Here is a 17,837-nt window from a genome sequence, read left to right as displayed (position 1 = left end):
TTCTGATGATGAGGACAGTGATTACAGTGAAGAAGACACTGATGATTTAACCAAGTTCAGCTTTTCAATATTTATCATAAAAACAAATATAATTAACATTGGCATATAACATAGAAGTCTTCAATGCAATATAAGGAAAGAGATATATGATTATGGGTTTTAGTAATTCTATGGCTGATTTCCAAATTTTATAGTAGTTTGAAAGAAGGAAATTTTCTTGGGGTATATTGCTCATAGTTAGATTCTGTTGAACACAGTAAGGAATCCATACTAAATTATACAAAGATGTATGCAAAAGTTGTTCAAATGGTGCTTAATATGGTGGATAATGATTATTACCTTTTTATTGTTTAGAATATTCACAAGATGATCATATTGATAAATGTTTAGGAGACTTGATTTCCTTATTTTTTTCATAAAATGACACCCTTTAACATTTAAGGAATATTTTGTCACATGTTAGGATTTTCATGTTGTCACTTGTTCACTTATTATGTGGTATTGTAGACTAGTTATGTTTTATAACATTTTTTATTGCGCTCAACCCTTCCACCGAAACCGAACTCTATAAAAAAAAAGCTGCAATGCTAAGGTATCACTTGCGATTTCAATTGCAACCAATTTTAACAAGAGTAAAACATCCTATATGCAAAAACAGTATTTGATTTTTATCCATAGCTTAGATAGTAAAAATGTTATCATAAAATGATATATGCCTCAGGGAACAGTTAGTATCTCAGGGACTGCTAATGTGCTTTCATCCTTGCAACCATTCAACAATAGTACAAACGTATGACATTCATGGAACCTATTTTTTACAAGAAATTTAATGTTTTAAATTGAATCTTTATGTTTTCATCAGATTTTATTAAGTATTATTTGTTACATCAATAGATATAAACAATTCACCAAAGTTTCATGGACATTGGTGAAAGCCTTTTTGAGTTATTGTCCGAAGTGTTAAAAATCCCCCTTTTTATTAATAAAGCCCCATAAATCCAAAACTTAAAATCTGAAATTCATAAAAATTGAAATGGAGCTTACATCAATAGATATAAACAATTCACCAAAGTTTCATGGACATTGGTGAAAGCCTTTTTGAGTTATTGTCCGAAGTGTTAAAAAAAAACTTTTTTTTAATGAATAAAGCCCCATTAATCCAAAACTTAAAATCTGAAATTTATAAAAATTGAAAGGGAGCTTACATCAATAGATATAAACAATTCACCAACGTTTCATGGACATTGGTGAAAGCCTTTTTGAGTTATTGTCCGAAGTGTTGAAAATCCCCCCTTTTTTATGAATAAAGCCCCATAAATCCAAAACTTTAAATCTTAAATTAAAAAAAAAAAACGAAAGGGAGCTTACGTCAATAGATATAAACAATTCACTTAAGTTTCATGGAAATTGGGGAAAGTGTTTTTGAGTTATTCAGTCGGCCGAAGTGTGGACGACGGACGGTACGACGGACGGACGTAAAACGGTATACCATAATACGTCCCGTCTAAAAGACGGGCGTATAAAAATGCAACGGCTTCAAGCGAATGTCTTGCAAGATGTCCAATGTCGGATTTCGCCGCTTTTTACAAATAAACTGTCATTTTCGACGTTATTTATTGAAAATTTTGATTTGTTGCATGCCAAATAGTGCTTTTTCGTAATTGTAAAAAAAAAAAAAAAAAAGAGTCACTGAGGCCAGGGCTGGACTATACTAATATGTAGTATATCGTAATCAGAGACTCTATATTTTAAATTGATTGTTCTTGGTCTCTCACTCCACCACAGTAGGCAGATCTTTAAGCATGATAAGTTATAGAAAGGCAAAAATCAAATACAAATCGTCGGAGACATATTGTCTCTGAAATCGTTAACCAAGCACAATGATTTGTATAGTGTACCAATCCTTGCCAAGCATGACTGTTTGAGATGTTTGTGAGTGATAATTTTTCTAGTTACATGATTTGTTGTGTCATTTTGTATTGCTTAAATATAAGACATATGTAATGGTACTGTTCATGTCTTTATCTAAAATGCAGTATATGAATAATAAAACACTTAAAAAAAATAATTTACAAGTACGTTGTAGCTCATGATTGAAATTAGTCTTCGTGGGTTCATATCTACACCATCAAAGTAAAACGTTTATATGATGTCGGTTCAGTTTTTACTGACTGGTTTCTTCTTTGGGCATTTATATGGGGAACCAGAGAAAGTGCTTCTTGCTTTGATACCGGCATTTGAAAAAATATTTACCATATACTCAGCCAGGTTAGACACTGTCTACTTCATTGCTCTCTATTCAGGAAAACACACAACCACTAGTGTGACACCCCTTAAAAAGCACCCCAAAATGTCAAAATAGGTTCAATGTTACTGATAGCTGGGGACAAGGATTTGTATAGTAAGACTATACAAATCCTTGCTGGGGACTATATCTATATCTGTATATTTTTAAATGAGAAGACCTCATTTTGTGTTCACTTTTTCCCTTCCACAATAAATTAATTGTCATGCCTTTGCGTCCTATAAGCACCATGCATAGTCACATTCCTCATCCTCGCTATAGCTTATTCTGTTTGGGTTATTTTGGGAGGAAAACGAAATTAAAGGCTTCCAGATATTGTTTTCGTCCTCGAACGGACTTTTAAATCATAGTCAAAGACTTCTGTTTATGACTTTTTGAAATTATACATAATTTTCATAGGGGACAGGACAATTATTTTTGCTTTTTCTGTATACTATAACTAAAAGTGTGTTTGCTATTTGCTATCAATTCCAAGTTTACTATCATCAGCGGTTATATATGTAGGACTCTAAAGTGCGATGGGGACGCTAAAGTATGATGGTCACGCTAAAGTGCGATGGTCTACACTAAAGTACGTGGTTCCATACGCTAAAGTGTGATGGTCCGGGAAAATATAGACTTAAAAACGTAGTTCGATAATGACGTTACCACTTGTTTATCATGTTTATACAAACTTAAAATGAACAAACCGGAAAATATATTAGGAATATTTCGGATTAACAATTTTGCACCATATGTCCATGACTTACGAGTAATTGATTGAATTTAACCGTTTTTTGTCCGCTGAATCACAAGGTTTATTTTTTTCGAGTGCTGGAAAAAGGACTTGTGTCCTACAGTCGACCATTTTACTATATAAATACAAAACAGTATACGCATACTTATCCTGCTTCTATTTGAAGCGAACGGATACATTCGAATCATTGTTTATGTGGAAGTTTACTTTGTGATCCCCGTTAAAATGCTGTAATGAAAAGTAACGTTGGTAAAATAGAGATACATGTTTTCATGCGTTAACTATAAATTGTCTGCTAAAACCACGGGGGGTAACTTCGATATTTTCTTGGTAAGGGTGTGCCATTTTTGCCTCAAAAAACGTACCCATTTTAATATAACATTCACTGAAATTCAGTACCTATAGTTATATAAATATTTAAGAAAGAATGACCTATACTTATATACAATATTTAAATATGACCCATGCTTATCGCTTATATAAGCACTAACTCACCGGGGTTCATTTGGGAACTTATTTGAAAGCACTTTGTTTGAAAGGTGAACTTTCAAATGAATTGATTTAATTTAATATAATAATTGACCATTAATAATGTATGATTCTCAATAGTATATTTATATATGATATGTAGCTCATACCCCGAATCAATATATAGTTATCAAACGTAAATGCATTTTAATATAGGATGTCATTAAAAAGGAGGGACATTTTTATATAAAATCTTGCAAAATTATGACCCATATTTTTGACACATCCCCGTATACCCAATAATAGGAAGTTGACCCCCCGTGGCTAAAACATAAGTTCGTACTGTATATCCTAGGAAAATACGGAAAAGGAGAAAGCTCGGCAAACACTGCATTTCTCTCGCAATTAGATTTAAGCTTATGCAAATAAATGTTGCATTTTCCGACAATGAACGAATTAGGGATTTTTAATTTTCAATGACAAATGTAAGGGAGGTTGTAACATTAGGCCGAGAAAAAAAAGATCCGTGTTTCCGGTAACCCGACCGACCCTATTTTTTTAGCCCCGACCCTAACTTTTTTATTGGATCTTCCAAAAAAAAAAAAAAAAATTTTATCAACCGACCCTGTTTTTGACACAGGCTTCTGATAGATGACATAATATTTTTTCTCTCTTGCTTCCTCTTGCATAGAAAGCCAGTAAAACATTTTATTAATGTCAAAAGGTATTCCAAATAGGTTAAAATCCAAGAAATTTGCACAGCAGGTGCTTCAAAAACATTGCAAATGGCACACTTCCGGTTTTTGAAACTAATTACGGATCCGGACTTGGAAAAAACATGATAATTTTCCGGATTTCATTTACGATGTCAAAAAAAAAAAAAAAAAAAAAAAAAAAGAATTCCGACCTACCGACCCTATTTTTCAAAATGATGTTACCGGAAACACATATCTTTTTTTTTTAGGCCTTAGTATGAACGGCAATCTACACCAATTATCCAAATATTCAATACGCTCCGAATTGTTAAAAATTTATTTTTACATGAAATATGATAGTAGCAAAACATAAATAACCTTTATAGCAATTATTACTTGGTTGGACTTGTTAATTTAGAAACAATTACTTACGCATACCGGTAAATTGTAAAGCCTATCACATATGTTATATCTTAGCATAATAGCTTTTGCAAAAAGACTTTTTAAACCTCTATGTTTTAATATTCGAATCTTACCCTTTGGACCATCACATTGTGATATATACCATTGTACTTTAGCGAACAAACAACCAACGCACTTTAGCGTGAGACACCATCGTACTTTAGCGTAGACCATCGCACTTTAGCGTTACCATCGCACTTTAGAGTACCATCGCACTTTAGCGTTACCATCGCACTTTAGAGTACCATCGCACTTTAGAGTCCTACATATATTACATAGAGATTATAGTATCTATAATACTAAAATTACGAGGTCCAATTTGTCAGCCGTCATCACGTAAAAAAGACGAATCAAAGAATTCAACTTTATATATAACTAATATTGTACTAAGGTGTAGATTAAAAGTTACACCACTCCAGGCCCTTTTGTTTTCCACGTAATTAATATTGCCAATAATTAAGAAGTTCCGGGTCGAGTCCGATACCGATACCATTAGTATATTCACCTGTTACCTATTACCTTATCTGTACGTTCCGCATCTGACAGGCGCACCAACAAACGGTGTATTCAGGATTAATATGCTATATACACGGGTCATAATCACAGGGTTGACACTACTAAATTGTCGAATTGTTACCTATTGTAGTATTTTAATCAGTAGGACTTTCTAAGATAACAATACGAAAACTAAAAATCTGGACTAAAAATAAGGCGTATAGGTACAGTTTTCAATTTGTTAGCGGGCATGACGTAAAACAGCGAATCAAAGAATTCAACTTTATTTATAACTAATATAGGACAATGCTGTTGATTAAAAAATACTCCATTCCAGGACCTTTTGTTTTCCAAATAATTAATATTACCAATAATTGGTAAGTTCCAGTTCGACGGGTTCAAACAGAAAGATTTGAAAGCAGAGAAAACTGTGTATCTTATAATCAGCATGACTTTATCAGATGACAATACTAATACTAAAATAATGCTTGCGCATAGTTATATACTTTAATTCAGTCACGGACCCGCGATATCACGGATGTGTTCTAGTATGTATAAAATTCATAGAGGGCTACATGAATTTTCCTGTCTCCAAGTACTTGACTTTTGATACCTTTACTGAAATTCTACAGTCATAAAATATTTCTTGAGTTAAACCTTTTTTATTCACCAGATTTTTGAGTTCATATGACCAGTCAGGGGTACTACTTAAACAAGTGATTTCATTATCACCTATTTCAATGAAGTTTTATATTCAGTTATCACCTATTTAAGTGATTGTGGTGTTTCCTTTGATCTTTAAATGCTAATTTCATGGAGTTTCCATATTTTGACAAACTTTTCTATAATTTTCTTACATAGATCAATTATCCCTTATTCTTTGGGTGTCAATTTCACCAGTGCGCTTGGGCAGTAATTAAGTTAGTGCGCTAAAGCTTTTAAAAGTACCCTTGGGAATTGTTCTGTAATCAAATTTTCAATAAAGGGAAATTCCGCGATTTTTTACTTATCATCTAATTATGTTCATCTTAACATAAAAAACACATTTGCAAAGTTTTAAATTTATATTCCTTCTAATAAAGGAGAAAATCAAGTATTTGTAACTTTTTTGGTTGACTTTCTCGAGTGGGTTGTGACGTTTTAGCCCGATTTGTTGAATTCTGGGAAAAAATGAAATCTGTTTAACTCTTATAGCTTATCGACAATTTACGTAATTAAAAGCGCACAGCTGACGAATGGTCGTAGTTATTAACCACAATATAAGAATGAACGAAAATGAATATGCGTATACCATTTTGTATTGATTGAATTTAACTTCCTAAATAAAATTATCTCTAGTAAATATTTTCGAATAAATTTCATCAATTATTGTTGAGATTTTTTCATAAAATATCTATTGAACATTTTTACTGATATTGAGCTGAAAATATTTCCGTTCTATTTACCGTTATTATTCTGATACTCATTTTAATGCAACTTATGTGTGAGCAGAGTGTGTTTATTATTTTGTAACGTTCACTGTATATTTCTCGGCTTGAGGTCAATTCGTTTACCTTGTAACAATTTAGCCGCATGTGTGAATTCAAGCGTACACAGGTATGAATGTTGTTATTTGGAAAGGAGAAACAGAAGGGATTAGAAAGAGTATGCCGTATTTAATACACTAAGATTTAATCAGAGACATATATGTCTCTGATTTAATACATGATGAGAATAAAGATACAATAATTAAATTGTGTGAATTAGTTGAAAATAAAAATTCAGATTCGTAATTCTGAAAGTGTATAAAATTAAAATGAAACAATTTTTGATTACTTTCTTAACGGCAATTAGCGTAAAGATTCAAATATGAAGTAAAAAATAGTGCTTTTAATCTTTAATAAAAAACTAAATGTAATATTTCCCAATTTGATAAGGATATACCATTGCACATCTGTTTGATATACTTTACCGGAATTTCCTTAACTTATATTAGAATTTGGCTGTGTTTAAATGCTAACAATCGTTAAACTATCGCAATTTTAAAGTTTTTAATTGAAAAAAAAAATACAACATACAACATGCATGATTTTTTTAAGTTTCCGTTAAAATTTCATTCTTACATAATTGAATTCATTAAAATTATTTGTGAAAAGAATACCAATTATCGTTTATTTCATTAATGGATATACATACAATATAACAAATCTAAGCTAATACATTATGTTGTCAGTTTGAGGATTTTTTAACATTTAAAAAAAAAATTCTTTGATAATATTTGTGCAATGTTGAACATGATAGCCGTCATTAATCCAAATATGTAATACATAAAACTTATATTATAGTCATGCATAACTGATATTGACGAATTTAGAATAGTTCGTCCCTACATCGTTGTTCTTGAAGCAATCTTTACTAGTATAAATGTAAGTTTCTTGTATGTATAAGCGCCATTGAGGATGAGCTCCAGAGAAAGCAGACTAGTAGCATTTCTTTAGTTTGTTTGTTGGGAAAGGAGAGGACATACAACTACTTGTACAGATAAACGACAGAATCCGGATACCAGCATTTATAGTCAACACAATCAGAAAGAGTTCCCATCGTTGGATAGGGAATATGAAGGCTTCCAAGAATAAACAAGTGACACGTCTGACTCAGAACAGTTATTAAACGGACTATCGACATCGGCCGCTTGTTCTTGGTATTTTAAAACTGCATGCATATACGTATACGTTTATGATAGTGATGAATTCTTGCGCTTGACGAAAACTAAATTCCTGCATGGTTATATCTTGCCATACGTTTATATTGTTTTGGTAAGTGATCACTCAAAATCGTTACTAGTTTAAAAATCCTGTTTGTGAGATGTTGATTCACTTCAATACCGAAATTTCGGCTACATATTTCACAAGTGTTTAACACGGAGAAGCTCTGAAGGTACATTACTCCCATTTTGGTTGGGTGTGAACCATCGATGTTTGCAGCAATATCAAAGAATAAGATGGTGATGATAGAAAGAACTATATGGGCGTCATGTGGCAAATATTACATGCGTATCGGAACATGAGTTGTCAATCTGTATGAAAAGATTTCCAATACAACCATATTAAGAAGGAATGTTTACAGGCTATACTCTCGTACTAGTATTACAGTGTTCTTGTGTCGTTCACCTTAGATACACATCTTTTTAACGATTTTTTAAAAAAAGGCAGAACCAATTTAACGTCATATTTCCCTATTTTTTATATACCTATAAGTCTTTAACTGGCAAGAATACCACCCCTATTTAGCGGACAAGCAGTTTATTCTTTTCTCTGTTATTGAATACAAAGAAAGAAAATTAATTCCGAAATTAATTTAATACTTTGATACTCAATAGTTTTCCAGCAAAATATTTACATCCCTTGAGGATAATTAGTGTACGTCCAGTGGCATATATATAACATGCATGTCGGAACAGGACTGAATTTGGCATAAAGTACTTTCAGAACCATGTTCACATTATTATACATTATACCAAACATTTGTGATGACGAATTCCTTCCTTTGTTCGAGAACAATCTTATTGAAATAAAAATCTGTGATTTTACTATGTCCATAATTTCGATGAACCAAAGCAAGTAAAATATCGACCTGTATTTAGTTCAAATTGGCTCTCTAGCTTCTTCTTCTTTTGGTATACAATAGTCCATCGACATTCCCATGATAACACACTGTTGTCATACGATGATTAGTATATTTACAAAACTTTTAACCCAAATTAAACAAAATATATGTTTCTTTCTTATGTTCAATGTAAACATGCAGTATATAATTTTAAATTGCAACTATATATAGTTCCGTAACTTTCTATCCAGGCGTATAAATGAATGGTCGACAAGTGCGTATATTTTTGTTAAATCAATATTTCTGGTATGTTTCAAACTGTCCTTCACTATTGACAACGAGTACTTACATTTTCCCAAATTTACCCTTGGAAAAAATGTGTAAACAGATTTTTATTTCATCAAACCTTTTTTTATGCCCCACCTACGATAGTAGAGGGGCATTATGTTTTCTGGTCTGTGCGTCCGTTCGTCCGTCCGTTCGTTCGTCCGTTCGTCCGTTCGTCCGTCTGTCCCGCTTCAGGTTAAAGTTTTTGGTCGAGGTAGTTTTTGATGAAGTTGAAGTCCAATCGACTTCAAACTTGGTACACTTGTTCCCTATGATATGATCTTTCTAATTTTAATGCCAAATTAGAGATTTAACCCCAATTTCACGGTCCACTGAACATAGAAAATGATAGTGCGAGTGGGGCATTCGTGTACTGAGGACACATTCTTGTTTTTTAAAATTATTTAGTTTTTTATAAATAATATTCTTTACACCAGTAATGTAATTTATAAACAAGCGTATGAGTTTAGTAATGACTAGTATATTATATCACTTTCGGACACGCAAGACAGAGATGTATATTATACGCTTAATAGTTCAAAATGGAGAGTTATAAGTTATTGGCCGTGTACACTGATCAATACCTACAGAAGTGAAACGATGCATTAACTTGCAAGCCCGACAGGAAATCGCTTGAATACCTGGACGTGTCACCTCACACCCCTCACTATACCTTTGGGAGTAATACCTTTAGCCATGCTGGTGATCAGATGAGGGAAGATCCGAATTTATTTGAATAAAATTTATTACTTTATAGAATTATAAACGAATTAGATTTTCGAAAACAATTTTCACGGAACACTTATTTATGATTTGAACTTTGACTTTTTAACTAATTCCAATATTAACAGTTTAAGAAATAACAGACTATGGTTATTTTCCGTATCAAGTTAGTTAGTCAGATAAAACTGAGACTATAACACATGTTATAGTAGTCTCAGGATAAAACAACCGTTCGATTGACAAGACATCGACACGCAATTACGACTACATCGGTTACTGTAGTTTTGGTCCTTTGTGGTTTATAGACATGTCGTGATTTTTAATCGGAGAAGATGACAAAATGGCGGAACGCAGAGAATTGATACTCTAAATTTAAAATCGACGGTGATCTCTTATCTAGCGGAATAAAACTTTAATAACTATAAATTTGAGCATTTCTATACAGAATGGACATAATATCAATTTTTGATTTTTTTGCGAAGTTTCCCTTTAACTACTCTTACTATCTGACAAAGTTCAACAAAGGTAACCTGATTGGTCTTCTTTAGAGTTAGAATGATTTATTTTAAGGTTATGTCCTGTTTTCAAGGTTTTGTTCTGTTCTACAAATTATTTCAGTTTTTGCATATTCAAATAAACTGTAAAAACTGACAGGCTTATCAAGCAAATTTCTGTATGTGCATAGTTGTTTTTTCAATGGAATTCTTGTCTTTTTACCAATAAAAAAATCAAGCTTGTGGGAAAAATATCAAAATATGTTATAAACACTTATTGAAATGATTACAATTCGACCTTCTCAAATTACTTGTTTCAGTGATTTTAAAAAGTCTGTGTGATTTTTTTTTAATATTTCACAACCAAAATTACTCAAAGAAGAGATTTTGAAATCACTTGTTTAAGTAGTACCCCTGAGTGATGACTGTATTAAGAAAATAATTGATGATTTCCCCATTTTTCATAGATTTATTTTTACCCATTTTTGTCGAGTCTGCAACTTTTGTTGCAGAAAGCTCGACATAGGGATAGTGATCCGGCGGCGGCGGCGGTGTTAGCTCACTTCTAAAAAGCTATATATTTTAGAAGGTGGAAGACCTGGATGCTTCATATTTTGTATATAGGTGCCTCATGTTACGAGGTTTCCGTCAGTCACATGTCCAATGTCCTTGACCTCATTTTGATGGTTCAGTGACCACTTGAAAAAAAAGTTCAGAATTTTTGTAACGTTGAATTCTCTCTTATTATAAGTAATAGGATAACTATATTTGGTATGTGCGTACCTTGCAAGGTCCTCATGCCCGTCAGACAGTTTTCACTTGACCTCGACCTCATTTCATGGATCAGTGAACAAGGTTAAGTTTTGGTGGTCAAGTCCATATCTCAGATACTATAAGCAATAGGGCTAGTATATTTGGTGTATGGAAGGACTGGAAGGTGTACATGTCCAACTGGCAGGTGTCATCTGACCTTGACCTCATTTTCATGGTTCAGTGGTTATAGTTAAGTTTTTGTGTTTTGGTCTGTTTTTCTCATACTTTATGCAATAGGTCTACTATATTTGTTGTATGGAATGATTGTAAGGTGTACATGTCTAGCGGGCAGATGTCATCTGACCTTGACCTCATTTTCATGGTTCAGTGGTCAAAGTTAAGTTTTTAAGTTTTGATCTTTTTATCTTATATTATATGCCAAAGGTCAACTATATTTGGTGTATGGAAATATATTATGATCTATATGTCAGTCCCGCAGGTTTTATTTGACCATGACCTCAATTGCACGGTTCATTGGACAGTGTTAAGTTTTTGTGTTTTGGTCTATTTTTCTTAAACTATAAGTAATAGGTCAACTATATTTGTTGTATGGAAGCATTGTTAGCTGTACATGTCTGCCTGGCATGGTTCATCTGACCTTGACCTCATTTTCATGGTTCATTGGTCTTTGTTTAATGTTAAGTTTATGTGACAGTTGTAATAACGCTTTATACTTAGGACTATCAACATAATATCAATGATTAGTAAAGAAGGCGAGACATTTCAGTGTGTGCACTCTTGTTGGACTAATATAGTTTTACAATTAAATTGTTTACCATTCTTTTACTTAGGATGTAGTGGGCCAATCCATATAAAATTAACTCCTAAAAACTATTGATTGATGTTAATATTAGAAAGTTGTATGAAATTCCTTGCTGTCAATTTTGGATTTCTCCTTTTTTAAGAACAAAAACATTATTTCACTTCAGAGATGGGTCCGATTACTTTCAATGTAATTGATTAAATTACAATTACTTTGTCATTTGTACTATTAAATTAAATTAATGATTACATCATTTCTGAAAGTATCTGATTAAATTAATGATTACATTGGCAAAGTAATCATGATTACATTTGATTACAATGAATTCAAAAACAAAACATTTTGAATGATGTGGATGAATAAACGTTTAATATAACTATAGCATTTTTGAGAACGTATTTTATTTGGTTTAATTATAAAATGATAACTTCAAATTAAACGTCATCTATTTAAATAAACACCAAATTTCACTACATATATATACATTACACTTTATCACCAATGTTCTCTAAATTATTTTGAATTAAATTTAATAAAGATATATCATAATCAAGAGTTTTTTTGTTTGTCTTCTGACCTCTTTCATAATTTATATGTATTCCAAGTTGCAGTTTATGGAAGTTTAAATATGGATGAAATAAAGTTACATTTGTACCAGTTAAAACTATGTTAAATTTTAATAGAAATGTTTAATCAAATTGTAAACAATATGTATTAAAGTACTAAAAACCATTGCATTTTACACGTCCAGTCCAAATACAAAAAAAAGTTTAAACAACATATTTTAATTGTCCAACTTTTAATTTAGTTTGTGCTAATTAGATAAATTTTCATGTCTGATTTATCTTTTATCATATATATTTCCCTGCAGCTATACTCAATTGGTAATTGCAATAAAAACAAACCTTAATTAGTCTCCTACCTGTCAATTCAAAGTTGACAAAAATCACAAAAATTAACAAAAGATTATAATTCAGAGTTAAAGAAAAGTATTACTTGAATATATAACAGTTATAATCAAATATTAATATGAAGATCATTATAAAACGATGAATATACATGTATGTACAATATCTTTTAAAAGGTATATAATTATATTATATGTCTCTGCTTAGGCTAATGATGACTTTTCAATACTGTAACAGTTTATTTTTTACTGAAGTAGACAAGCTTAAAGTAACCAAACCATTTTAGTATGTTAAAAATTTATCAAATATGAACAAAGAGGTTCATTTAATGACAAAAAACACAATTTTAGATTTTTTTCATTGTAATCAGAATGTAATCAAAAAGTAATCATGATTACAGGGTATTTTGAAAAGTAATTGATTAAATTAAATTACATGTAATCAGATTTTTGGCTGATTAATGATTACACTGATTACTTGAAAAATTGTAATCAATTACTGCTGATTAACGATTACAATTACAATTACCCCAAGTCTGTTTCACTTTCCATGTTTGTAAGCAATGATTGAAAAAATACATATATCTACCAATTTTTAACCGGATTTTTGTGACAAAAATGTCAGTTATTGATTTGGGGATGTAAGTCGGGCGGTCTGGCGGGCGGCAACCAAATGTTGTCCCTGCATTTACTCATGAACCGTTCAACTAAAGCTTTTCAAATTTTAATATGTTGTTTCTGATGACAAAATGGAGGTCAAGTTCAATAATGACGATTTTGACTTTTACCGTTCAGGAGTTATGGTTCTTGAAAGATTGAAAAATGGCTTTTCCAGTCGTTTCCGTGCATTTACTCATGAACCATTCAACCTAAGCTTTTCAAATTTTAACATGTTGATACTGATGACAAAATGGAGGTCAAATTTGATATTGACGATTTTCACTTTCACCGTTCATCAGTTATGGTTCTTGTTACATTGTATATTGGCAGGATACAAATAAATGTTAATAATCCGGTTTGCTGTCGTTGTGACAGCCTCTTGTTAAAAGAATATATTGATATGGGATGTAAATATTTTGGTAAACTTAAGACTATAGGTTGCATTTCTGTAAATATTGACAATGCAATTTCCCATAGGAACTCCTTTTACGGCTAAAACTGTACCACTTTTACTAAGAAGTTTTGAAAAAAATCTTATCCTAGAATTGAAAGTTCATATGCACTACAATTTTTTTCAAAGGTCAAAATATAAGGCTATGCAGCATATTTTCAACGTTTATATGCCCTGAACTTTTCAGAGTATAAACTAACACAAATTTTCTTAACTACCCCTACCTCGAATGAAGGGTTACCACAGATTTCAATGTAAACAATATACTCATGTATATTTACTGGTAACATTCCCAAGTTATGTCTCTATGAGATGGCACACAGAGAGCATAACTGGGAACCAGTATGTAAACAAAATTAATTTTCTATGAATATTCTAAATCTCCCCAAAAGAGGCGTGGTTTGAGAAACAGCTGTATTTACAACATGCAACCTATAACACCATAAAGTACATGAAGTATTTAATAATTAAGGTATTATTTCATCAGAATGTAGTTTGTTTATTCATCTATTTGTTTTTCATGCACATTTATATTTGATAAAGTTGGTCTATTCTTTTTTAAAGTTTAAAAATCAATATGCATCTCTGCTTTCTTTTCATAGATGTGACAAGTGATTATTTTTTGGGCTACACTAATGTCATGATTCAATACAAACAGTATTGATAAAGCCTAAGAGGTAGACTTGGGCAATTTTGTCATGATTCAATACCAAAAGTTAATAAAACCTAAGGGTAGGCATTGTTAGGCATAAACAGGCTATGTAGTAAAACCCTGAACACAAATACTTTTTATTTTGGCCTTAGATTAGCTGACCAATGTCATACAGTGCTGACATTTCTTTGAATTTTTCAGTGGTGTTGTAGTCCTGACCAACTGATTTTTTGCTGCAATCAACAATGGACGGTGAAGGTGATGTGAAGATGGAAAGCATGCCTAGTGCTAGCAATGGAAATGGTGATGTAAAACCGCCTGTGAAAACATCAGTCATGGTTATGCCAACTGGACCTGCTCCCATGATATCCAATAAACATCCTGTCATGCATTTAAATGAACTTACACAGGAAAGTAAATTTGAATTAGTGTCTGAAGATAAGGAAACTGGCCCAAGCAACAAGAAACGTAGAGTCTACACTATGATGTTGATGTGTAAAAATGAAAAATTCCAAGGAATTGGTCAGAGCAAAAAAATTGCTAAAGAGGAAGCTGCTAAATATGCTCTACTGAAACTTTTCAACATCCTGTATATTCCAGGTATGTCTTTTAATAATTGCATCAAAGGTTAAAGAAAGATCAAGATAGGTATTATTTGACTTGACAAAATAGGGAGAGTCAATCTAATTAAAATTAAATCCTTTAATTGCTCCTGTTCTGATATGTCGCGCATCAAGGTTGAGGGAGAGTTGGGTACTTACAAATAATCAATCAAAATTACTTTATTTCAGGAGCTCTTCAATTCTTTTTCAGGGTTTCCTTAAATGTTTATGGAGGTCCACAATTATTTAATGACCTCTGCAATTTGTTTTTTAAGTATATCTTGAAATTGAATTACAGTAAGTGGTCCTGAAATATAATTATGAGGTTCCATCGTGACCATGAATATTATGGATATATCCTAAAGGCAATTTTGACAGATTATTTGTGGAGGTCCTGCTATCAAATTATTGAAGTCCTGTAATAGTTCAGGATATATCCTGAATGGTTGCATTCAATTTCGAAATGCTATATACATTGTAAGTCGCGGTTCAATTTGAATCCTCTTCACACTTGTAATTAAACAATGTCCATTTCATTAAAATAAAAAAACAAAAAATGTTGAGAAGAAAATGTGAACTTCACCTTTATATGTAAATGTTAAATTACACGTACAGTACACATTGAAACTATATATGTATTTATTTCATATCGGTTGAGAAGAAGATTCTCTTATTGGATTAAAAGGGGTCACATGACATTCATTATTCTTCAGTAATAAATTCCATCTGTCATTAACAGAAAAAAACGGACCAGAAAACCGGTCGTTAACGAACTTTTACATGATAATGACCGGTGGGGCGTGGTTTCCGTCTGATAATGACCATTGGGGCGTGGTTTTCGTCTGATAATGACCGTTGGGGCGTGATTTCTCTGATAAGGACCGGTGGGGCATGGTTTCTCTGTTTAAAGAGATGTACCTTTTATAAAACATGTTCCTGTTTTTAATATTATATTTAAGTTGTTGAATTGTTTATTATATGTTTTCGTTAATTATAAAATTAAAGATAACTTGATTAAGTATTTATATACTGAAAAATTGCACTAAAATGAATGGCAGTATTACTACGACTGGTCTTCACTCTTTGCCATAGAAATCGTACAACTACTCGAGTTCGCTGTAGGCATTTTGAATTTATGAGAATTTTCCAAAACATGGTTTCTCAATGAAATAAACATAATAGTTCTTGAAAAACTGGTCATTATTGTGATACATGGACTGCCCGTAGGAAAGTGGTATTGACTGCGACAACGATAATGACCTCGCCTTTGGCTCAGTCATTATCACTTTCTTAGTCAATACCACTGTCCGGTGGGCAGTCCATATATCACGATAATGACCAGTTTTTCAAGAACTATCATATAATTAAAAACAAGAAGTTGTGGTATGATTGCCAATAAGACAACTCTCCACAAGAGACCAAATGACAGGTACATTGTTCATGTCTTATTGTCATGATGAATGCTATAATAGTTGAATTTCATTAGCTCAAACTATTTGAAATCATTCAAGCTATATAAAGTTTATAATAATTCAATTACAAAAAAATTATAAGAAATAACCTCTGATGCATGCACAGTTAATGACTTGGAACATGCTCATGGACACATTAGTTGTAAAGAACTCAACTCACTTTTAAAATCAGGTTAGAAAAAATATGTAACAATATATAAAAAGGGAGACAACAAACATCACAGTTACATAAAACAATAAAATTATACTTTATTAAAGAATGCTTGCATTTAGTTACTCAGATTACCAAAACATATCCTGAAAGACTGATATAGAAAGCGTTCTGTCCTACAATCAAACAAACATAAATGCCTTAGATATTTGTTCTCGACTTATCTTTTGTTTTTCAGATGCTAGCATGTCTTCATTTGTACCAGAGGGTATGGTGCTAGGAAAGAGACCAGGTGAAGAGTCGCCTCAAGCTGCTGAACCAGGAAGTAAAAAGAAAAAGAAGAATAAGGAAGCTGAAGGTCCAAAGAATCCTGTGATGAGACTGCATGAGTTACGTTCAGGTCTAGAATATGTGGTAGAATCTCAGTCAGGCCCAGTACATGCCCCTGTGTTTGTAATGAGTGTAGTTGTGGATGGTCTCAAGTATGAAGGGTGTGGCAATTCAAAAAAGAAGGCAAAAGTTGATGTGGCTTCAAAGGCACTAAATGCTGTAGAGCCGCCTGTAGCTGAACAAACTATCAAATGTGAACCATCTACTACAACGTAGCTACGTTAATAAACAATCTCTGTAAATATTAGTATTCAGTGTGGAAACATTTCATTTGGTTTTTGTTATGTTAAGTACCAGTAATAAGTGTTTTTACATAACTTAAATGCAGCATGCTACACAATGGTTATAGAATTGCATTTTATGTATTGTCATTTTAAAGTTACAAATTGTTAAAGGGAAACTTCGCAAAAAAATCAAAAACTGATAGTATGTTCATTAGGCATAAAAATGCTCAAATTCATAGATATTATAGTTTTATTCCGCAAGATAAGCGATCACCATCGATTTTAAATTTAGAGAATCATTTCCATCCGTTCAGCCATTTTGTCTTCGTTCCCGGTTAATAAAATCGATATGTCTATAAACCCAAAAGGAACAAAACTACAGTAACCGATGTAGTCGTAATTGCATGTCGATATCTTGGCAATCGTACGGTTGTTTTATCCGACTTACTAACTTCAAGTTGA

The 17,837-nt window shown here is 32.2% G+C and overlaps 1 protein-coding gene across 2 annotated transcripts; it reads left to right on the top strand.

Annotated features, from left to right (window-relative positions):
• Positions 1–2,146: 2,146 nt before the first annotated feature.
• On the top strand, positions 2,147–17,538 carry LOC143064170 (interleukin enhancer-binding factor 3-A-like). 2 transcript variants are annotated; one of them, XM_076236811.1, is made up of 3 exons: positions 2,147–2,268; positions 14,738–15,136; positions 17,000–17,538. In XM_076236811.1, the coding sequence occupies exons 2-3, from the start codon at positions 14,782–14,784 to the stop codon at positions 17,365–17,367; spliced, it is 723 nt and encodes a 240-aa protein (XP_076092926.1). In that variant the 5' UTR covers positions 2,147–2,268; positions 14,738–14,781; the 3' UTR covers positions 17,368–17,538. The 2 variants fall into 2 exon arrangements, with proteins under 2 accessions (XP_076092926.1, XP_076092927.1); XM_076236812.1 differs by having other exon boundaries at positions 2,171–2,233.
• The last annotated feature ends 299 nt before the right edge of the window (positions 17,539–17,837 follow it).

The sequence above is a fragment of the Mytilus galloprovincialis genome, chromosome 2, assembly GCF_965363235.1.
Source record: "Mytilus galloprovincialis chromosome 2, xbMytGall1.hap1.1, whole genome shotgun sequence".
Taxonomy (NCBI): Eukaryota; Metazoa; Mollusca; class Bivalvia; order Mytilida; family Mytilidae; genus Mytilus; species Mytilus galloprovincialis.
Note: the sequence above shows the minus strand (reverse complement) of the source record. Positions and strands in the feature narration are given on the sequence as shown.

What these genes read in the sequence shown, in the direction of transcription:
- LOC143064170 (XM_076236811.1), top strand. Translation starts at nt 14,782, where the DNA reads ATGGACGGTGAAGGTGATGTGAAGATGGAAAGCATGCCTAGTGCTAGC. An exon ending in CAACATCCTGTATATTCCAG is followed by an intron (nt 15,137 to 16,999) that starts GTATGTCTTTTA and finishes TTTGTTTTTCAG; the next exon opens with ATGCTAGCATGTCTTCATTT.